Source organism: Colius striatus, chromosome 6 (genome assembly GCF_028858725.1).
Source record: "Colius striatus isolate bColStr4 chromosome 6, bColStr4.1.hap1, whole genome shotgun sequence".
NCBI classification, from domain to species: Eukaryota; Metazoa; Chordata; class Aves; order Coliiformes; family Coliidae; genus Colius; species Colius striatus.
The window spans coordinates 19,204,717-19,228,104 of record NC_084764.1 but is presented as its reverse complement, the minus strand read 5'-3'; the positions used below and the strand labels follow the sequence as shown (position 1 = coordinate 19,228,104).

Sequence of the window (23,388 nt, the reverse complement as noted above, 5' to 3'; positions counted from 1 at the left end):
GTAAAAGCCTGGGTTTGTACACTGAACATTTTCTTAATTATATAGAACAGCAAAGTTGCTTCAACTGTTTATTGAAACAAGTGCAGCACAATCCAAAAGAAATGAGAAAGTAACATTATCTTGTATTTAAGAGACTGTGTAACTGCTGTGCTTAAGAAAAAGATGGTTAAAAATGTAAGAGGTTAAAATCAATTTGGAAAAAAAGTGACGTTCAGTTTTTTGTACTGATGTGTTGCCTTGTCATTGCATGCTTATTAATTGGCCTATTGCAGATAGAATCCTTAATATACCTTAGTGTTCTTCAATAGTTTTTTATTAGTCGTAGTTTCAGATTCTAAAAATATATTTCATAGTGGAAGTGCATTAGAGAATAATTTTTATTTACTTCTCATGTATGGGTTTTTTGGGTTTTTTTAAGATTTGAGTTCATTGGTTGTAGAATCACAGAGTAGTTGAGGCTGAATAAGGTTTCTGGAGATCATGTAGTTGCATCTTCTCCCTCACTCCCACCAGTAAGTCAGAGTGAACCAGAGCACTTTGCTCAGGACTTGTCTCTTTGGATTTTGAATATCTCCAAGGCTGGAGACTCCACAACTTCTTTGAACAACTCATTACAGTTGATTGCTGCTTTAAGACAGTCATAATTATTGCTGTTTGAATGTGTTTTTTTGACAAATTCTTACTTGGACGGTTGGATTATTTTTACAAGGCTATTTTTTTGTTCCTTCAAGATGTTTTTTTGTATAGTAATGAAAAGCATTGTGGTTTTGGGGGATTATTTGGTGTTTGGGATTTGTTTAGGGTTTGTGGTTTTTTTCATAGTTCTTCCTCCATTTCCCTTCCTAGAGTTCCTTACCAAATTTCAAACAAAATGAATTTTCAGTTGTCCGGCAACATGAAGAATTTATTTGGCTTCATGATTCTTTTGTTGAGAATGAGGACTACGCTGGCTATATCGTAAGTATTACAGTTCTTTTGGTTTATGTGCACTGTTTCCTGCGGGCTATATCAAAAGTACTTGTGACTGCTGTTAAATGCAATAGAAAAAATGGTAGATGTTAATTCCCTCTAAAACCAGATCAGATACTGTATTTTATGCAATTACACAAAATTAATGTTGAAGCAAGCTTGGAGGAAAGTGGCTGTAGTTATCGTACTCTCTTGCCTTTCACTCCTAAGGAGTGCATAGTTTACTCCATATCCAAGTGTATTTTTAGTCCAGTGTGTTAAAAGTGTGGGAGACAGGTGAACTGTACAACTTGGTGGTATTGTTTTTTGCGAGCTAATGTTTAACTTGGTTACAAACTTCATGTTGCCTTTGTTTTAGCTGATGTGGCAGAATGCAGTAACTGAGTTTTGGTAATTAGACTTTTTCAGTTTTTGTTGTGAAGGTGAGAATTATTTCTCTATAAATCAGTTGGAGGGGAAAAACCCAATGAAATACCATCTGCAACTACAGAAACTCTTAATAGACAACTTAACTTAGGTTTCGAAGTTTATTTCAGGCCTCCTCACCTTATGATACTGCCTATTAAACATGGGTGTTTCTGTTCATACTTTAATTACAAGCAGGAATATTTGTCATCTCTGTGTGAAAGTTAGTGTTGATTTTGTGTTTAGGGAGGTGTCTATGGATTCAGAAGGTAAACATATATTTGTAATTGACTAGTGGTACATTATGAGGAAAATAATCTGTGATGTGCCATACCATTCTGGAGCTAGTCTTTTTAGTCAGAAAAGCTATTTGAAGTAACTAGACCTTCAGTATAGTAATAGCTAGTTTCAGACAGTTGACTGGTTGGATGCCAGATTTTCTTTTTTTGTACTGCATTAATGTAATGGGAAAATATCAGTGAACTAAAATTTAAGCATCCTTTAGCTTTGTTCTGTGTCTATTTACTTATAGCAGTTAGTTTAACTGGTGTTTTCTTTTACAATTGTAATATGCTATGTTACAAGGTTAACCTAGAGACTTGTTTACTGTGTGCTTTGTTATTTCAACAGATGTATCTTTAATGACAACAGTACTGCAAGAAAGAACTAGTGCCTGCAAACAACATGGAATGATTTTTTTGTTTTAAAGTTTTGGATTGTGTGAAAACAATTGTAGAAAAAAACCAATAATCCTTACCAAATAACCTAAACCAAAACTAATCGTAAAATAATGATTTTGAGTTTTAATTCATTGTCATGGAAAGCTAGGTATTATTTGGTTTCTGTTGTAATTAAACTACTGAAGCCAACAGTGAATACTTTATTAATCTTTGAGGGCACTTGGCCAAATTTGGTGTAGTAATTCAGTGTGTCTAACTTATGAATGAGAGAATTCATCTATAAATACTGTAATCAATGATGAAAGAGAGAGCCATATATTAAAAAGCTGCAGGCAGTCTTCAGATCCTGTGCTAATCAGATGTTGTTTGACTGAGAAGAAGAGCGATTAAAATAAAACCCCCAATTGATTCCATTCCAGATTCCACCAGCACCACCCAGGCCTGACTTTGATGCCTCAAGGGAGAAATTGCAGAAACTTGGAGAAGGAGAAGGATCTATGACTAAAGAAGAATTCACCAAGATGAAACAAGAACTGGAGGCGTATGTAGTCTCGATTACTACTTTTTTTTTTTTTAATATCCCTCAACTTTTATTGCTGTTTGCTGTCCCGTGTTTCTGATTTCACTACAATGGTTCTCTGTGAGATGTAGGCTTAAGAATCCAGTTGTTACATAACCAGAGTTATACTAGTGATCATGATCAGTGCCATTAGGAAAATGGTAGAAATAATTAATGGAAGAACTTTTGAAACAGGAAAAAAAAAAACCAACCCAACTTGTTTTTGAACATTCTTTTAAAGGAAAAAAATACTTAGTTACATTTCTTCACAGAACATCTGCAAAAGGAGAGGGTAACCGCTATCAATTTTAGTTCTGGAGCTCCATGTTTTATAAGCGTAATGAGACACTAAGATTTATACGTGTAGTGGTTGAACTAGGGATTTTTGCATGTGGTTGGTACAGTAAATATAGATGCCAACTATCTATTTCTGAAGAAATATGGAGGTTACTAGAAAATACTTTTTTTTTTTACGCTCCCTTTTTTTTTTGCACAAGGAGAATATAATTCTTGAAAATAATATTTTTCCTTACTATGAATTTAATGTCTATTGAAATATCTGCTCTAAGGTTTTTTGTTCCATATTGAGTTACACAGTGAAGTTTCTCCTTGCTTCATCCGCTTTCCTTATCATGCATTCACTTCTTTGATCTTTTTCCTGTCATTGGTTTCAGTTTTCAAGTGTATATTTACGCTGCTTCTAGACTGCTTCTATCAAGAGCTCTGAATTGGCAAGAAAAGTACATAGAACTCTTAGAACTGCTGCTTTCCCTCCGAACTCCAGCTGCTGTGAGCAAATGTCTTAAAAAGCTCTGTAATAGTGTTATGTACAACATGGTTTATAGCAGAGTAGATATACACTTCATATGCAGAAAACTGGAAATTAGCAGAACACTATAGATTTTAAAGAATCTGTGGTTTTCCAGCGGCCCTGATCATGATTCTCTTGTGGTCTGGTTAGGGGTTGGATAACACAGAAAACTTTGGGTTTCTTCTACTGCCACCTCCATCCTCTGCATCCTCCTTTTTTGTCTTCACTGAATGACTACTACTGTCACTGAGATCAAACATCTCCCAACACTGGCCCTGCTGGTTTGCTGGTATGTAAATCTTAACCTCCTTGCACATAGTGGAAGCAAAAGTGTTACCATTTCACCATTTGACCTCAGAATGGGAGAAAGAGCCCCTTGCTCATTTCTAGACAAGTTGCACCTTACTCACTGAATTTGCAAAGCAAAATTACTTTTAGCAAACTTGTTATGATAAGAATGCCTTCCTCTTAATTAAATCACAAATGAGTAATTGCTTTAAAGTTGAGTTGGCTGAACTGGACAGCTATGCAATTGTCATGGTTAAACACGCGTTTTTGGTTATACCTACCAAATGCAGCACTTAATTTCACTTTTAGAACCACTATGAAGCAAGATGTCCACATAAGTCCCAAAAGGCTAAGTGCTTTAACATGGAATGAAAGACAAAACTACATGAATGTTTAAATAAGTAAGGAGGGTGCAAATAGGCAAGGGGATGGAGATGGGGAGGAAGGAATTTGCACATCAGCTACGTAGTACCTAATGACTGTAGTCTTTATCTCAATTTCTTGATTTTTAGGGAATTTTTGGGGGAAGGACATTTAAATGCACTTTCAGCAAACCAGTCTGTCTTAGCTAACTTTAAAAACTAGAATATATTTGATGAATCTTCATGTCATGTCTCTGTAATATGTTAGGGCTTCAAATTTCACCCCTAGCATTAACATTGTACTATGTATTTATGTATATATCAAATATCAGAATAATAACCTCTACTGTATCAGCTTATAATTTTGTATTCTTACCGAGGATGTCTTAAAGCTGTTCTCTAGGCTTATTTCAGACTTAATTGCTTATGACTGTCTTGTTTCTTGTTTTCAGTGAGTATTTGGCAATATTCAAGAAGACAGTTGCAATGCATGAAGTGTTTTTGTGTCGCGTGGCAGCACATCCTATTTTGAGAAAGGATTTAAATTTCCATGTGTTCTTGGAATATAATCAGGATGTAAGTATGGAAAACTGAATTGTTGGCAAGAGAAATCAAGATATACTTTTATGGTATGATGGAAAATTGATTTAAGAGGGCTTTACCTCCTGGAGCAAACTACATTAGTTCCTTCATACCAGACATATTTGTATTGTAAAAGTTACACATTCATTTTGTTTGTAAGGGTTCATTTTCCTACCACCTGGGGAGCAAAGTGCACTATGTGCTTTAACCTAAGCATTAAAATTATTATTGAGACTCCACTACGTTGTTGGTGATTTCACATGACTTGTCCACTCTTTGACTGAATTGCTTTTTGTGGGGAAGGATGATGAAACAAAAGACGGAATGCTGGTTTTTAGGATTTGGAGTTGTGGTTTATATTTGTTTGCTAACAAAACTGGAGAGAATTTCTAAGGAAATGTTCTCATAAATAAAACCTGGTTAATAATGTAAGTGAAGAATTGGTTAATTTTTTTTTCTAGTTATTGGACTAGTGTGGCTATCCACATGTTACACACTGGGTTGCTATCTCATTTTTAGGTAATGGAGAGGACTTTTTGGATCCATAATAACTCTGGTGTCGGAATTAATGGTTACTTGTATTCTCATTTTTATTGCTTTTTAAAGTTGCAAAAATCAGCATGAAGAAGTCATACAAAGATTGGTTCAACTGAGTATAACCTTAGCTTTTGTTACATGCTTTAACTTATGTTAAAATATGTTACAGAGGATCGACTTGTTGCTTGACATAGAAATGCTTACTGGTTCAGGAGCTCATTTTACTTAAATTGGGCAAATTTAGGTGAACAGGAGAAATGTGAGGAGGCTGAAGCCGGTATTATCCTCAGTCCAGTGTGGAGTAAATACTTTAGTTTCTGAAAGTCAATGATCTGACATTCTACACTTACAAGCGCAAAACCCGGTTATATTAGGTTAACTCAACAACTATAGTGTGCATGAGAAATACGGGATTATTGATAACTGAAATGTACACCTTGTACATTTGGTATTATCTGTAGGTCTTAGATGTTGCAGATTTTTTGTGTGTGTGGTTTTTTTTGTTCCTGGAATAGTATTTTACGTGTAAGGATAATCAAGTAAACGAGGTAGTCTGCCATGCTGGGTGCATGGTACCCCGTCCACATAAATGCAGAGAATAAGACTAAGAGAGCAGGAAAGCTGTTTTAGGAGTAGCAACCCATGGTGTATGGTTCTTTTTTGTTGTTCTTTTTTTTTTTTTTTTCTTTTACCAAAGCTTTTAGTACCTCCAGAAAATGAACTAACTTGGTAAATGAATTTGTTTTTCAGCTGAGTGTTCGTGGGAAAAATAAGAAAGAGAAACTTGAAGACTTCTTTAAAAATATGGTTAAATCAGCAGATGGTGTCATTGTTTCAGGAGTAAAGGTGATTACTGATTAACATACCAAGTTTAAAATGTATTAACGTTATTGTCTCTTTAATTTTATGTAGCTACTAAAGGGGTTTATGTAGCGATATCTGACTTAGGAATTAGAGGCAGAGCCTGGGAAGGAACCTGTGGCCCTGGATACAAGATAACTAAGAGCTATCTGATTGCTTCTGTGCAAGAGAACTTTCAGTAATCTTTCCCCTGTTTTATGGAATTAAACATTTCCTTAATCCATAGATAATTGATAATCTGTGTTTTTTTGTTCTGGCCAATCATTTTATGTAGTGGGAAGGTGCACTAGCTTTGACACCCACAGCAGCTTAGAAGTTACTAACACCATGTAAATTTTACCAGTTTTCTAATATCCTTTTACAGTTTCAAAGCTAAGAGCAGCAGTAGAGGGGATACTCTTTTTTTTCCAGTAGATGCAAGAATGTAACTGAGACAAAAACCCCCAAATTTTAATGAAAATTCCATTTCATTTCAACTTTTGGAAAAGTTTAATGATTGGTTTTATAACAACCACAAATTCCACATAACATAATTTTGATCTCCTTTCTTTCTAGTAGTAACTTTCCATTTGCAAGCAAATTAAAGTAGCTAAAGTCCCTAGTTGTAAAATCTTGAGTTTCAGAAGTTAACATAACCATGGATTAATTATGACTAGGAGGAAAATATGAAGTCCAAATAACCGGCAGTTTTCATTAGCACATTGTTCAAAGCCTGCATTGCAGACTGCTTCATGGTATTGAACATCTCTGTTGGTTTAGAGGGGTTTTTAAAAAACTATAAACTAAATCTCTCAAAGTGTTTACCTGCATTTATCAACTTGAAAGAAATCTGTCATTGAGATCAGTATTCCTGAGCTAGGAGTTCACATCATCTCTGCTGTGACTGCAGCATCTGTGCAATTGGGTGTCTTTCTTCACCTTTCCTGTTTTTCTAGGTAAATGTCTTTTTATTAAGTACTTATTCTGTTTTTCTGTCACCAAAGTGGTAGTTAGTAGTGAAATTATCTCCTTCACTCCAGGTTTAGTTATCTGGACCTTTAAGATGCATGTTACAAATTCATAATTCTCTATAAATTCTTAATAAAACTTCAGATCATGACAAAATAAGTGAAGAAAAAATGAGTTTACCTAAATGGTATTTTAGACAATAGAAATAGATTGCATTTCATATCACAGCAACAGCAGTATATGCAAATTTGTTTTGTACAGAGTGAGTGAAAGCCTGGTTTTTGAATTGTTCTTTTTTTTTTTGTAGGATGTAGATGACTTCTTTGAGCATGAGAGAACATTCCTTGTAGAATATCACAACCGAGTCAAAGATGCCTCTGCTAAATCTGATAAAATGACAAGATCACATAAAAGTGAGTTTCTTTTCTGGGGTGAAAATGGTACTAGTTAAAGTGTTCAGAAGTGTTTGTGAGGAACAGTAATTTTTGGTTTTCTTTTGCATGCAAAAAGTTAATGAATTTCTCCAAATGTAGCCTTCAGATAGTCTAAAGGAGTTTTATTTGACCTTCAAAGTTTAGCTTTGCTGTAATAGACTAGATGGAGTAAGAACAGCCAGATGCGACCCTGAAGATACGTTGTTTCTTCATGCTGTCCCTTTGAAGACAAGCACGTTTTATGTAATAATTTTTGAAGTCTCAGTCTTTAAAGTGTAAAGGTGAGTAATATAGCAGTATATTTACTCCTAGTGAAATTGCTCTTGATTGGATGAGGTTGCATTCATCAGAGATCAATTTCTTGGCACACTAGGCATTGCATTGCCTTGCTGAGCAGCAAACGCCTATTTCAGCCATTAGTTCTAGACCAGGATGTCCATTTATGCTCTTCAGCCTTTTAGAACGGAGACTGTAATGTGTGCATTCAATAGCTTGGTTTGCAGGACCCCTTTTCTCACTGAGGTGAGTTTTTCCACTTAGCTATTGATTTCTCTTCCTGAGCTGAGTACTAGCTAATGTGATTTTTTTCGAAGCTTTATGTGGTCTTCTCAAATGCAGTGCATTTGTTTGAGAAAATGGAAAATCTTTGGTTTAGGACTACTTTGTTTGGTTTAGGATTACTGTGTTTTGAACTACTAGCTTCTGTTAACTTTCTTGAAGTCTGTGTCTGATGCACAGATACTGTCTTTGCTGTCTATGGTAATAATGGTTCACACAAAACCAGGCCACAAACCTTTTATAAATCTCCATTGATAAGGACTCTTAAAGTGGTTATTGAATGAGATGTTAAACTAAAAATTTCCTGAGCTCTTCAGATGCTTCATGTGCTGTTATATGAAGAATAAGTCTTTTGTAGCTTTAGAATGTGTGCTAGGAGAGGGGGAGAGTTAGTTACAGCTTAAGGAAGTGCTAAGTCTTCATTCAGTTTTTGGTGCTTAGCTAAAATGAAAGCTGAACTTTATTTATGTTAGTTAGGTGCCAAACTTCAGTTAGAGTACCTTTCATGTTAGTTGTAGAGCCAGGAAAATTGTTAGAAATGAGGTTGCAGAGGATCTGATGGGAAAGGATTGATCAAACTCGTGACAAAGCTTCACTGGTTTTCAGACTTGAATCATCTGTGATGTTTGTCGGCAACTTTTATTAAATTGCAAGTTGGGGCAAAAGGCATCCTTGGAAATTCTGGCTAGAGGAGTAGAGCTGTGACCTGGGAAGCCTGTTTTGGAAATGGGCAGTCTGTATTTTATGGATAACTTATGATTGACAGAATGCTGCAGGGCTTGCAAAGATACTGGTTTCCATCCAGCAGAAAATCTGTTCTTATTCTTAAATGAGAGGTTAATGGCTTCCAAATACCATTCTTCACTGGTTCTCGTGGAAGGTGTGGAGTAATGAATTGGGTGAGAGGTGATCCACTCAAACTGTTAAAACAAGGTTATGGTATTTAAAAAAAAAAAAAATCCACTTTAAAGGCATATTAACTTCAGTAACAACAAGCAAGTATATTTTCCTGCTCATTGCTTGGATCTCACAGCGTTTTCATCATCCATTGAGTTTATACTAAAAGCTCTTTAAAAAGCCATCTGTGCAAAGATTTATTTTTTAAGATTGCTATATACTGATATCTCAGAACACAAATTATGCAGCCTTCTCTACAAACCCTACTTCTAATTTTATTGTTTAAAATACTTTAAAACTAATGCTTCTTCAACCCTAAAACTAATGCTGCTTCACTTGTTGAGGCTAAGGGTTTCCTACAAATTAGGTGTGCTCTAGAAAAGGTGTTGTGCGTATGGTGTTGTATTTTGGTAGTTTGAAGGTAATATTGAGTTTGCTGCTCTGAAGCACACACACTTACTCTTTGTTAGTGTTACACTGTGGGGTTTTTTTTGGTTTTCTTTTTTTTTTTTTTCTGCACATAGCTTTAGGGTTTAGATTCGGGTTTAAATTCAGACTTCAGCCATGGAGTTTGTACATCTTCCATGAAAACAGAATGTAATGAAGTTGCACAATAAATTTACCCAGGAGCTGCTAATAGAAATAAATATTCCTATTAAATTAAATTACAGACTTCAGGATTTGTTGAGAGCACAATGTTTATTGTGTGAAGTTATCTTTCAGGGTAAGTGACGACTGCAGTTTTATTTCTGTTTTTGTGTTAAAGCATGTTCCTTTTAGAAAAACACCTACTCTTCAAGAAAAAGGAACTTAAAAATCTTCAGAAAGAGGAGGAACAAAATAGTAAAACAAGTGCTTGTTGGTTTTTGTTTGTTTGTTTTTCAGATGTGGCAGATGACTATAATAGAATTGGTTCTTCGTTATATGCGTTGGGAACGCAGGACTCCACAGATATATGCAAGTAAGATAGTGTTACTAACTGACAGAGGAATGTGCTAATAAGCAGTCTTAGCGGTGACCTGGAGAGATTGATAGCTCTCTTGTTTTGAGGAAACCAGAATTTCTTATTCTTGCATCACATGAAGAGTTTTTCTTCTCCAGTATTTCATTTCTGTAACAGGCCATTTTAATTTTTTTCCTTCACTATTTGTCTTGGGGAAAAAAATGCTGTTTTCTGCAGTTTGTAGAAAATTAAACAGATGAGTTGGAAAAGTCCTTGTAGAACAGGAAAAAACTCCCAACTCTTTCTTTGACCAGTGTGGTGGGTTTTTTTACGTGTTTTGAATGCTTTGACATGTGCAGCAAGAACAGGTCTCAGTCTGGGTATACTGATTTTTGTGGGTGTTGGTTGTACTAACATCTTAAATACTTTTACTGTTCTGTCAATTTTACTACTTTGAGGAAAAGAAAGGTATTTACAGAGATCCCTAAACTTTCAAAATAGAGGAGAATCTCTATGTACAGATGATTGTTCTTTAATCTTTCAGTGATTTGCTTGAATATGAAGTTTGGTGTGTCTGAAGTAAAAATTAATCAACTAGCTTAAAAATGTTGATGCTTGTGAACATGTACACTTATTAAAGTTGTAGGAGATGAGTATGAAAGTTAACTTGTTGTAAATTAATAAAAATAATTAGTGATTTAATTCCAAATGCAGTGATAGCTTATGTATCTATTACTTTGATTATAGTATTGAAGCTTGATGTAATCTGTTAGAGTCTGTCAGGAATCATGTTTTTCTTCTCTCAAAGTAGTCTGATTTGACCGTAACCATTCTGTTGCTACACTCAACCCTTATATTGTCTCCTGTGATGAAGATGTGCCACATTGTTGCTCAGCCTCCCTGAGTTCCAAGTAGGGCATGTGTCATGTTTACTGTGCGAAGAAAACTGTGTTCAAATTTAAGTGAAGGACATTTAAAAATAGTACAGAACCATTACCCAGGGTGTTAATGTTTGGAGTTGAATTCACAGAAGCATAAAGAATCCCTGCAGAGATGTGCAATTATTCTGTACTGAAAACCATCCATCCATTATGCTTTGTTTATCCCTTACCTTTTCTTAAATTGTACAATTCCCAGATGTTTGAAGGGCTACAATTTGAAACTATTGTGTTCTCTGATTTCTGAGTTATGATTTTAAGCAGTGCCTTTACAGTCTTTATTGCCAGACATGGATTATATTTTGAGTAATTGGACTGTTCAGATTAATGTTGTAATATAAACAATTTTCTTTGTGCAGGTTTTTTCTGAAGGTATCGGAGTTATTTGACAAAACAAGGGTATGTATTATGAAACACTTTGATACATTCTTTGTGCACGTCCTGGGAGTGGTAGGACATATTTTGTCAACTAGACATTAATATGTGGATATATTATGGATTTTTCTGTATGAGGCATTTGAACAGTGTGTGACAGGGAAGGAAAATGTGTAAAATTTCAGTCATTTGTTTTGTAAAATGATTGATCTTTAGGAGTCTTCAGTCCTCTAAATATTTCTAGACAATCCTCCTATATTCTGTGCAATATACTAAGCTGCTGTTCCTCCAAAATGTGTAGAGGCCTTCTGTGCTTGTCATTGAGTATCACAGAACTTGTTTTGGAAAGGAGAAATAAATAATTGTAATCCTTAATAAAAAAAAAAAATGCCTTTTTTCTGGAGCTAAGATCTATTTCTGCAATTATTTGTCTCAGAGAAAGTTGCTGATGCTCCTAACCAGGTTTTTGAGTATCTTGTCTCTTTGCCAAATTTGTTTGTCTTGGTAGAGCAAAAGCTGCGTGCCATATATCAGGAAAACTTTTGAATGGAAAATGTGTGTCTTTACTAAACACAGACAGTTGTATCTGCTTAAATACATACTTCAAAGAAGTAAGTTAAGAAGTAAGTTAATGAAGGTTAACAGAATTACTTACTTTGACCTAAAATGTTTCCTTTTAGATTTTTTTTTTACTTAGGATTTTAAAGAACACATTTGCAGACTGTTTCAAATAGAAGCAAGTAAATTTATTTGTCTTTTAGACCATTTAATGTGTGCAATTACACAACTAGTCTGCAAAGGTGCCTTACGAATTAATTTTCCTTTGCTCTCAAAAACAGGATTAAATTTCTTGTGCAACTCTTTATCTAGATAAAGTTTAATTTCGCTGGTGTTCTTCTAGTATATGTTGTGTATAATTGAAATTAGGAAGAAAGCCTTGTCAAATAGCAAGCTAGTTGTCAATACACCTCACACTGTAGGTTTTTGCTTACATTTCAATACAGTGCTGCTTCTCCTGATGTCTTTAAATATTCTGTCACAAATGCATGATCCTAGTTTTTGAAAAAGACAATGTGTTATATACTGTTGTATATTTCATGTTGTGTTTACACCATACAAGTGAATGCCCAAGGTCTGTGGATGTTTTTAAACTTGATGCTTTTACTTACTGGTTTGGTTTGTCTTTGTGTTTCTTTTTTTTATTTTTTTCCAGAAAATAGAGGCCCGGGTATCGGCTGATGAAGATCTTAAACTTTCTGATCTTCTGAAGTATTACCTAAGGGAATCCCAAGCTGCTAAGGTGAGTTTATAGAGTTCTAGTCAATGAAATAGCATTGTGGGTTTGTTGTGTTTTTTTTTTTTTTAAAAAAAAAAAAGAGAAATTGCCTTGAGAAATACACAATAGGTGAAAAGACTGCCACCTCTAGCCTGCAATTTCTCCCTCAACCGTAAAACCTGGATGTCTGTTGTGTATCAGCAATAGCAGTGCAGTTGCTGACTGTGGGACTGACTGTTTGGAACTGTGTGATCCCCTTATCAAGGCCAAATTATGCAATATAATTAAAAAGGTGGAATAGCTGTTGGTATATTGTTGAGTTGTTTACAATATGTTTGCTACTTGTAGGCTGTAGACAATTCTATTTTCTAGATACTGAAGTTGGATACTCAGATGATCTGTAAGTGCCAATACAAAAAATACATAGGCTGACTTTTGATATTCTGTCAAAATCAAATGGCATTCTTAGCGTTGTTTGCCATAAGATGATTAAGTAACATGACAGAATGGGGAAGAATTTGACAGAAAATGTCTACAGTTAGAAGGTCACAGCAATAACTGTTGCACAAAAAATGCTACTGCTATTTCTTGGGCTCTGTGTGTCTTTCAAATACATAATCTAAATATAGTTTGTTTCTAACCTAAGAAGCTGTGAAACTTCCCAAGATACTCCAAAAAGACTAAGAAGGAGCTATCATCTAAGCCATCTGTTGCCAGCCTCTGTCAGACAAGATGCAGACCAAACAATATTAAATTTTGGGCCTGATCCAGTACAGACTTTCCTGTGACTTGCAGGATAAAGTAGAGAGAATGTAAATAATTTATTAAGAACTGAAGTACAGCAAGAAAGACTAAAATGAATCTGATACTTTTGTAATTATTATTCTTTGGTATTTACTGAAGTAGTTGGGGAGATTTCTGTAAACTCTGTACATCCTTTATGCTTTCTTTTTAATAGGATCTCCTATATAGAAGATCTAGGTCACTAGTGGATTATGAAAATGCTAATAAGGCATTGGACAAAGCAAGAGCGAAAAATAAAGATGTGCTGCAAGCTGAAACTACTCAGCAAATATGCTGTCAGAAATTTGAGAAAATTTCTGAATCGGCAAAACAAGGTATTTGAGTGGCCTTTGGTCCTATGTTACTGCTGTAAAATTAACAGATTTTTCGGATATAATTAATGAGAAAAGGGTTTTGCTCTGTTTCCTAACAGAACATCTACCTTTTAATAAGTATTTACTTATCTTAGAAAGTTCAAATGATATTTTCTTTTGCCTCCTTGTAGCAGAGCCTAGTCTAGATAAAAATTTTTTGTTAAGAAGTTAGGATACAAAATTATAATTGCTAGCAGTAAAGGCAGTCACAGTCTTTTAAAAGCACTGTTGAAATCCCTGTTTTGGTTTTATGCAGTCTTCTGTGAAGGCATCTGTCTGTTGCAGAGATGATTCTACACTAGAAAAGAGATCATTAAATGAGATTTTGCTGAAGCTGCAGAGTTACAGTAGCTCTAGAGAAAAGGAACTCTGTTTACATGTTGCCTTTTTCCTGGGAACTTGCTCTTTTTTTTAGGCAAAGATTGTTGTGAGTTAGTCATTTGAGTTACTATTTGGGGCAGATGTGTTCAAGGTTTAATCACTATGCTGTTCAGTTTGTAATCATTCAAGGATTGTTTGACCCTGTGAATCTGGCTAATGATTTCTATAAATGAAACAATGGAGAACCAGTAATCCTGTCAACCATAAAGCATATTTGCTGCTTCTGCACTTCATGATAGTTTTAGCTTAGTATCTTTTCTGAAGACTTATGTATCAGCCTTGAAAGAAGAGTGCATTTGGAATAAGAGAGTTAAATGTTTAAAGGCATCCACACTGCAGTCTTTTTTTCAACAGAGCCTTGTGTTCACAAAAGGTTAGCTAGAGATGAGGAACTGCAATGATGGTTTGCTTTCATCCAACAGTGTAGCAATCTCTGAGCCTGGAACGTGCTGAGATTACAGTTTTTTTTTTTCTTTTCTTTTCCGTTGCCTTCTCTCATCCTGTATATCTTCCATCCTGAAGAAAAATCTGTTAAGAGTTGAGGGCACTAGCAATAATACTGTTAAGGAATCCATTTTTATTTTCTATAGAACTGATAGACTTTAAGACAAGAAGAGTTGCAGCATTCAGAAAAAATCTGGTGGAACTAGCAGAACTGGAATTAAAGCATGCTAAGGTAATTGTGATCCTTTGTGGCCTGTGTTTCAACTGATTTTTAAATATTAGATACTTGAATAATCAAAATGACTATGCTTGTTGTGTGACACGCACTTCACATTTGGGAATGGGGAATTTGAAGGTAAGCATCATCCAGAAAGGTGAATTTTCTTCAATAATAGAGGGAAAAAAAATGTTTGTGAAATATCTGTGAGGGACTGGTGTGCTTGAGATCCCTTTGGAAGACTCATCTCCTTGAAGACAATTTTTTCTTCATTTCATGTTTCTCAAGCTGCTTGATATTTTTAGCTGTAGAGTTTTCAATACCTGCCTGTTTTTAAAACCTCATCTCACCATTTTATTGTGAGATAGGTGATGGTTTTTGCTGTTACCAAGATGTTGAGGACTTGATGTATAGGATAGGCTGCCTATTGAGCATGAGATCACACAGGCCTGGTTGCAGTCAGTGTTATTGACTATGCTTTTTGAACCTTTTTGCCTTTAAACTGTAAAGTGCTAACAAAAGAAGAGTGTTTCAGATAGTGCTTTCAGTAAAATATTCTTTTGCAGGAAAAAACTTGAAGGGGCCAGTACTGTTGTGAAGTTCCTTAAATCACTTGATTATTTTAATTCATATTAAATTAATGGTTTTGGTTAAATCAAGTTAGCTGCTCTGGTTTCATAGACAAGTACAATAGTCTCTTACTTTAACAGGAGGCAGCTTTCTTTTAAAAGTCAGCACTTTAGCATTTCTCATTCTCATCACAAAGTTGAAAGTGCATTGACTATCAAGCTTTGTGTTTACTCTGAATATATCTTGTGAAAGGGCTAGTTAAGAGACATTTAGTGTTGCTGAGTTAACTTGTTGCTGGTTTACACTCTTTTCCATAATGTTGACATTGTCATTCTTCATTCTGTCAAACCTATTGTTTGTAAAACAAATGCACTGCAAAAAAAGTTTGTTTTGGGGACTTTTTTTTTTTTAATGTTTTTAGGTATAAGTTTGGCTTGATGGGGTATTTAACTGGTAATTAGTAAGGTCTGGAATACTTGACACCTTTTTTAGATGAACTGTGCTCTGATGTGCTGCATCAGGGACTCATCTATATTTTTCCTAAAGTCTTAAAACTTCTCATAATACTTGTCACTATTCAGCCTTCCTATTTGTCTGTATGCAACAGCTGTCTAGGTACAACCCTGAGACTCCCACAGTTCCCCATGTTTGGTCATGAGTCTACTTTTTATGAATTTTAGTGAAATTATTAGTTCTAGAAGTCATACTTGCAACAGTTTCTATTGATTGGCCATATCATGCTGTAATAATGGAATGAGTTGAAAGCGCTTCTGCCTTGCTTCAGTCACAGACTCTTCATCATCTCTTCTAAATTACCTTTGGTGAAGTCACTACATGCCTTGGAGTGGATTGCTTAAAAAAATGTCTCTATCTTCTAAAGTATCCTTAGGAGTAATTTGTATTAACTTTTTGTGCAAGTCAAAAGCTTGTAGTAATATTCTCTTGAATTTTGCCAGCTAATAACTGCACAAGACAGGGGGAAAATGCTTAATTTCTGTAGCTTTTGACTTACTTGATATATACTTTTTGGTGTCCTCGTTTTACCTGGAAAAGCTTGAAATTTTTTAGCAGTTCTTCATTTGTCACAGCAGTTTGTGTTTAAGACCTAGTTCTTCAGATAGTTTTTGTCTGTTACTTTGAGTAAATTTACTAGCAAGGAGTATGTAAGGTGGTAATAGAAGCTTTAACTTGTAGTCCTGTTTTTCAGAGTGAACATTTATTTTGCTAACCTTTTTCACCTACTTCATCATAGAGCACTGTAAGGTTCACTAGACGGTTTTGAATATTTAGAGCTTTACAACATAAAAGGTCATTTTGTTGAAGAGTGAGAGTTCCGGAAATGTTAACAGGTGTCGAGACTTATTGAATGAAAGGTTATTGTGTTTCTCACTAGGATTACTGTGTCCAGTTCTGGGCTCCTCAGCTTAAGAGGGACAGGGAACTTCTAGAGAGAGTCCAGTGTAGGGCCATTAAGATGATCAGGGCACTGGAACATCTTTCTTATGGGGAAAGGCTGTGGGAACTGGGCTGTTTAGTCTAGTGGAGACTGAGGGGGATCTCACTAATATTTACAAATATCTAAATGGTGGATGTCAGGAGATTGGGGCATCACTTTTTCCTGTTGTTATATCTAGTGAGAGGACCAAGGGGTAATGGGATGAAGTTGGAACCAAGAAGTTCCATTTAAACATAAGGAAAAACTATTTTACTGTGAGGGTGAGGGAACCTTGGCACAGGCTGCCCAGGGAGGGTGTGGAGTCTCCTTCTCTGGAGGTTTTCAGGACGTGTTCCTGTGTGACCTGATCTAGGTAAACCTGCTTTGGTAGGGGATTGGACTAGATGATCTCTAAAGGTTCCTTCCAACCCCTACCATTCTGGGATTGAAAGTTCTGTTTTTTCTAAGCCTCTGTTTCATATTTATTAAAAAAAAAAAAAAGGATCATCTTGGTTGCTGTGCTTTTATTTCTACAGGTTCCGAGTTGTATTATTACAGAACTTCCAAGTGCAATACATCATGTTTTTCAAATGTATATAATGGGAAATTTTCTTATCAACACTATAACCAGCATATTTGAGGACAGTCTTATAGATAGGTTTTTATTAGTCTATACAGAGTATTGGACAATTAGATGGTTTGGTGGAGACCTTCTGAGGAAGTTCAACAAAAAGAACAAAAAAGATGTGGAGACATAGGGTTTTTTTAAGATAGCATTGTGCCCGGATGTGTGAAGAACAGTGTTAGGGGAATATGAAGGTTTTTCCTGTCCCAGGCAGGACCTTTTTATACTCGTTGCAGTGCAAATCATAAACAATACTCCCACTTCAGGGAAGGGAAGTAGCCCTGATTTTGTCTGGGCTAAGCTGGGGTGTTGGTAGACACCTAATTCCTCTTGCAGCAGAGCTGAAAGAGGACTGTTAGAAGCAAAAAGCAAGCTGCTTTTTCACGTAGGCAATAAATTAAAGAAGTCAGGTCAAAAGCCCCTAGCTTTAAGATTCTGGACAAAGTATTTTGCCTGATGCTGCAGCAGTTCCTCTCTTCATGCTTTTGCCACTACTAGATGTGTGTGACATTTTAGCAGCCCCAAACTGGAAATTACTTGGCTTGTCAATGCCAGATGGAGCACAGCACTCCTAAAGTTTGCAGCATGACCTGTGATTCAGCTCTAAGTGCTCCTTCCAAAAGAAAAGCTAACTGGGGAGCGGGGCTGGGGGCAACAGAAAACACTACTACAGGGTTTTGCTACAAGTTTTCTATTGTTTGGGGTTTGTTTGTTTTTTTTTTTTCTGGAATGACTATATCCAGACTAGATGTCACGCAGATGCATGTCTGAATCAGTCTAGCCATGTATCTTCAGGACTGGGAGTTGCCTGACACAGAAAATGTGGAGGTGAGGTCTGATGCAGCAGCGGGTGCTGGATCTCACTGGAGAGGCTGTCTCTGGGAGGAAGGAGTTCAGTCACAACGAAGGATGCTGCATGACTTCCTGTTAAAAGTTACTTGCTCTCTGTGGAAAGAAAAAGAAAAATCCCAAAACACAGAGGTTGCTGCACTGAAGAAGTCAGGGAGACCAATGTATTGAGAGAAGGTTCTGAAACACTTCTCATTTCTGAGCTATATCTGATATGTGGATGTGGAAGATTTGGAGGATGATAGAGGAATCAAGCTTTTAGGAAATCAAGGACATGTGTATACAAATACTAAGTATACCTTCTCTGCCCAGTTATGTTTATACTACTTCCTTGTAAAATACTTATTTTAATCTACCAATATCCTCTTTTCCTGATTGCAGTTAAGACTTGAAAAAATTAAAAATCAGACTGTGGTGTGAGTTTGCTTTAAGTTGATACAAGTTCAGGCTACTGTCAGGAAGGATGTTGATGCATGACTGTTTATTTCCTTATGTTGGCACTATTATGTGTGAATATGTGTAGTAAAATGGAGCTAAATACTTGCTCAGAGGTTTTCTAGGCTTTACTTTCAGTCTTGGTTTCACAGCATCCCTTGTGTCAAAACACACAGTTTTGGCTGGAAGGGGAATAAGAGAGCTGCCTTCTAATTAACAGCATGTACCCTAGATTTACTTCAAATAGCTGCTGAAGTGCAGCTTTAGCTTCTGCTTGGTCTCTGACCTATACTAGACATTGATGTTTCTTTTTCTATGGCTAGTCTATCTGACTTTCCCTCTAGGTAGTTTTAGCTTCTGTTCTGATAGCTCTGTGTTTCTTTGTGCAGCTATAGACCTGATTAAGTGTTTTAATACAGAAGCTGCATTTAAACCCATTCAGTATTTTTAAACAGTTGGATTTTGAGGTATTGCTGGGTTATATTTCATGTCAAAGAAGGGAGGTTTGATAGCTGTGGAAACTGCTAATGTTATAATCATGTACTTAAATCATTTATAGTTTTGGCTGTACTTCGAGAGTCTTTTGATAAATAAATTGTAACTGAGCACGATAGCCACTTCTTTAAAAAAAAATCTAACCACCTCTTTCCATAAATACTAATATAAATGTTGTTGCCTCTAAAGGTTTTGTGGGGAAAGAATTTATTGCATTACTAGTAACAGGTGTCTGTTTGGAACTGACAGAAGGGAGTAAGCAAAATCCAGTGCTAAGGGATTTGGTTAAATGCTTTGTCACTAGTTCTTTTCTGAAAAGGATGTTTCTGTCACCATGGTTCACCCAATAAGTGTAATGTCTAGAGCTTAGGAGTCTGAGTTGGCAAGAAACGCTTTTCTGAATCTGCATTTGTAGGACTTTCTTGAGCTATGCTGGTAAGTCCAATATGTCAGATTTTGCTGGCGGAAAGAGTAACAGCTCCCAGCCTCTGTTGTCCTTGATTTTTTTTTTTTTTTTTTTTTTAATTTAAATGAGGTGGCTCTTGAACATTGTACTTTTGATCTAATGAAAATGAATGATTTGCCTAATTAGAAAATGTCAATATTCTGGCTGTCTGAGCCTGGGAATGACTGACGTGTAAAGGGTATCTTGCTACCATCTTGTCTTTAGAGTGCTAGGTAGTGGCCTGTGAATTGCAAATAGACCTCATGGTGCTGATGGGCTGTAAGGAGACAGTTAGGAGGTCACTCATATTTGTTATAGGTAACTTGTGCAGTCCACAATTATACTTCAGACTGAAGTATTCCTTCATTACAGCTAATAATCATGTGTTCAATAGCAGATACTTTAGAGTTATAAATCTAACATACCAGCTCCCTGTGCATCTCACATATTGAACTTGTTCATATCACAGAATTGCAAGCCTTCTACATAACTTGTCCTCTGCTGGTGTAGGCACAGAAGGACAAAAAGCTATTGAAGCCTTAACAGAAATTGCCATTGTCTGGAAAAGACTGGAAAGGATTCAGTAGGCACAACTGGGAATCTTCTACTTTGAAGCATTTAATTTAGTTAATTACTTAATCTGAAATATAAGAACCTTAATAGGAGATAGATTTACGATTTCTTACCTTTTGGGCTGAGGGATGAGTGTCCTTCTGCCTGACTACTGTGGGTCACTTGGAATGCTGTCAACTGAAAAAGTAAGAATTACAAATCCTTTAGTACCTATGTGGACAGTTTATCAAGTGCATACAAGTCACAGCTACTGATACTTCTACTTTTTAGAAGTAAGAAGTTTCTCCAATATTTTTAGCTAGGCATTCAGACTGCATTTTGTTCTTGGGTTTTATCTGAAACTGATTACTCATAACACTGTCAACAACCTAACATTGCTTCTTACACAGGTTTCAGTTTTGGGAACAAATCTAGTACAGCTAGTTAGTAGTAAATAGCCAGTGGTTTAAAGTGATCTAAGCATAAATGAATGCACAAAACAATGTGAATACCAAGTTGTTGTTTTTTGTTTGTTTGTTTTTTTCTGGAAGTAAATCTTGGGTTGTCAATCACATAAATTTGCAGGGTATATTTTAAGTATGTGTTCTTTAAATTCATCCAGAAATCTCAAAGTCAACCTGTATGTTGTTATGGTAGAGTGAGAATGCTTTAAGTAAGATTAAAAACAGACCTCCAGGTGTTTGTAAGGAAGAGCAGAACAGTAATTGTCAGAAAACCAACTAAGTTTTATCTCCAAAGCCATCACTTCTCTAGCTCCAGCTCTAATGGTTAAACTCAATTTTGATGGCTAGATCACCTGGCTAGGCATGCAAACCAGTCTGTTGCCTTTCCAACAAGGCCTGTCCTTCGACAGAGCTACAGGCTTAGCTGGCCTGGTATAGCCAGGAGATACTGCTAGAGCCAAGTGCTGTTAATCGGTTAACACTGCTTGATTAATTTACTGTAATATGTGAATACTTCTGCTTTCCAGTGACAGGGTAATGGCAATACTACATAAAACCTGACAATATTGTAACTTTGAGCTTGATTGCTAAGACAATGCTCTGCAGTGAATAGTTTTTGTGGCCAGACTAGTTCTTTAGTAAAAAGCTCGTGAAGAAACATGCAAAAGATGCTAAATGTTTAATTTTGAATCTCAAGCTGTTCCATGACACAATCCTCCTACATTCAAAAAGCTATTTAAGATAAAAGTTACTTAGATCAATATTTCTAGATAAGCTTTAATACCTTGCTGTTCTCCTTCAGTGATGTCATTGCTATTTTAAAAAAACATCTTTTTTGCCACAGGCATAAAAGGAATTAGGGAAACATGGTCATATTTTTCTTTATTTTTACAGGGTAATTTACAGCTGCTGCAGAGCTGCCTGGCAGTGCTAAATGGTGACACATAAGCTACTCTTCGTCCTCCCACTAACAAGGGCTGCCCTCCTCTGGATTTTGTTTTCATGACTTTAAATAGGCATTTACAGTTCCCCGGAGAAAACATTTGACAGAGTGCACATAAGCAAGCTCTTTCTTTCAAAAGAATTAAACACCAGAAGGTAGCTCCAGACTATATGAAGCAACAGCATACTTGTTACACGTACATATTCATGTTTATTTAATCATTATCTGCTTTCATTGTTCAGAAACCAAATGCTCTGTTTTTGTGAAAATAGCCAATATAATTATGTTCATGTTATGAATACTATGATACAGCTGCCAATCTTATTTACCTTTGTAAGTAATTTCCGAAGTCCACCATTTGAAGCACATTGTTCAAATGGCCTAAATATTACCATTAGATATTTGAATATTGTTACTATAATGGCATTGTATACACTGTCATAGTTTTTTTTTTTTTCCATGTACTGGTATCAAGAAACTTAATCTTTTTTTCAATTGTGAACATTTCTTAGAACTTTTTGAGAACTTTATGTAACCTTTATAACTATGATTTAAAAGGAAAAGCAAATGCATTAGTATGTTTGCCTTAACTTGTAGACTAATCCAAGTATTGTAAAATAAACCATGAAATTGATGATTTTTCTAAAATTATGCAGGCATTGTATTATCTGTAAGCTTAGTATTTTCTAGTAAATCAGATTAGTTTAATTAGCTTTTTCTCTATTCATCCTTTAAAACCATTGAGTAAGTATTGGATTGGTCTGACACTAAACACTTGCCCAGTAATTTTTCACTTGCATTCTCAGGTTTATCTGTTTGTCTGTGACTGTCTCATCCAGTGTACTTAAGTTGTTTTGATGGTGGCTGACTTTGCAATTTCTTTGGCAAAAAGTGCTTTTCAGAGAACTTCTTGGATTTCTTTCTAGACCAGGAAAAGTAGCAGATGGGTAGTAGCAGAAGGGAGTTCAGAAAATGTATTAAGTAGCACTGAAAGGTAATACTTGCCCCACTTTGTTACAGGTAAGAAGCTTTGCTTCAGAAAAGTAAAGGTGTCTCTAATAAAGGAGTGCCTGAAAAGGATCTCATTCTGCTATCTGGACTTAAAACTGGATTCATAGCTCTAGGTTTTGTTTCTTAAATTGCTTTGTCTCCCTTACTTGAACCATGAAACTTTTCTGAGAGGTGCTGACTGTTGCATGATTTCAGGGTGTCCTAAAATTAGGCTTTACTTGACAAACTGCTCTTCACAGTGGGATTGTTGCTTTATATAGGTTTGTAGACCTTCAGTGGAGCACCAGAATTTTGGGTGAAGGGGATGTTTTGGAGATGCAGATCAATGTAAGTCAGTGTCGCTGAATACAGGCTCCCGATACTGCTGCAGAAGCGTGGTTTGTTTGTTTGTTTGTTTTTTTCCTCAAATAGTGTGAATTGCACAGTGTCGTGTCCTTACCCTGCTGCCTTGCACATGGGAACGTTTTGAAATCAGAGAAGTTCCTTGGCCGAACATCCTGTTTGCATTGTGTGTGGAGTTGCACACGTAGCCTCCCTTTGATGACCGGTGCCCAGTGGCTATAAGCCACTCATCTAGCATATACAATATTTTCCAGCAATGGCTACTACAGTGATACTGTGCTGTTCATCTTCCAAATATAACAGGTATCATTCCTAAGGAACTCATCTATAAATAGACTCTAAGGGACAAAGATTACAATGTATATACCGTTAACAACATTGTAAATATTTTAAGTAGGATGTGAGAACAGTTTTTAGATTAGTCCCCGCTGTTCAGTGTTACTGGCTCATTAAAATTTTTCAAGCCTCCTGGTCTTGGGTGCGTCTCTTACGGCTCTAACCCCTGCTCCGCCACCAGGGCGGAAAAGGGTGGAACCCTCACCGCCCACTCTCAGCTCTCAGGGAACAAGGAAGAGCCGGCCCGGGCCCGTACCCGGCGCG

The 23,388-nt window shown here is 36.1% G+C and overlaps 1 protein-coding gene across 1 annotated transcript in view; it reads left to right on the top strand.

Moving 5' to 3' along the window:
* The window catches only part of SNX6 (sorting nexin 6), a 29,270-nt gene extending 6,011 nt beyond the window's left edge, over window positions 1–23,259 (top strand). Inside the window, exons 4-14 of the mRNA XM_061997932.1 lie at window positions 847–957; window positions 2,474–2,595; window positions 4,527–4,650; window positions 5,944–6,039; window positions 7,310–7,415; window positions 9,777–9,852; window positions 11,132–11,171; window positions 12,361–12,447; window positions 13,382–13,541; window positions 14,552–14,637; window positions 21,387–23,259. Of these exons, the coding sequence (XP_061853916.1) occupies window positions 847–957; window positions 2,474–2,595; window positions 4,527–4,650; window positions 5,944–6,039; window positions 7,310–7,415; window positions 9,777–9,852; window positions 11,132–11,171; window positions 12,361–12,447; window positions 13,382–13,541; window positions 14,552–14,637; window positions 21,387–21,440 (1,062 nt within the window). The 3' untranslated portion in view covers window positions 21,441–23,259. The remainder of the gene's footprint in view (window positions 1–846; window positions 958–2,473; window positions 2,596–4,526; window positions 4,651–5,943; window positions 6,040–7,309; window positions 7,416–9,776; window positions 9,853–11,131; window positions 11,172–12,360; window positions 12,448–13,381; window positions 13,542–14,551; window positions 14,638–21,386) is intronic.
* Window positions 23,260–23,388: the final 129 nt, after the last annotated feature.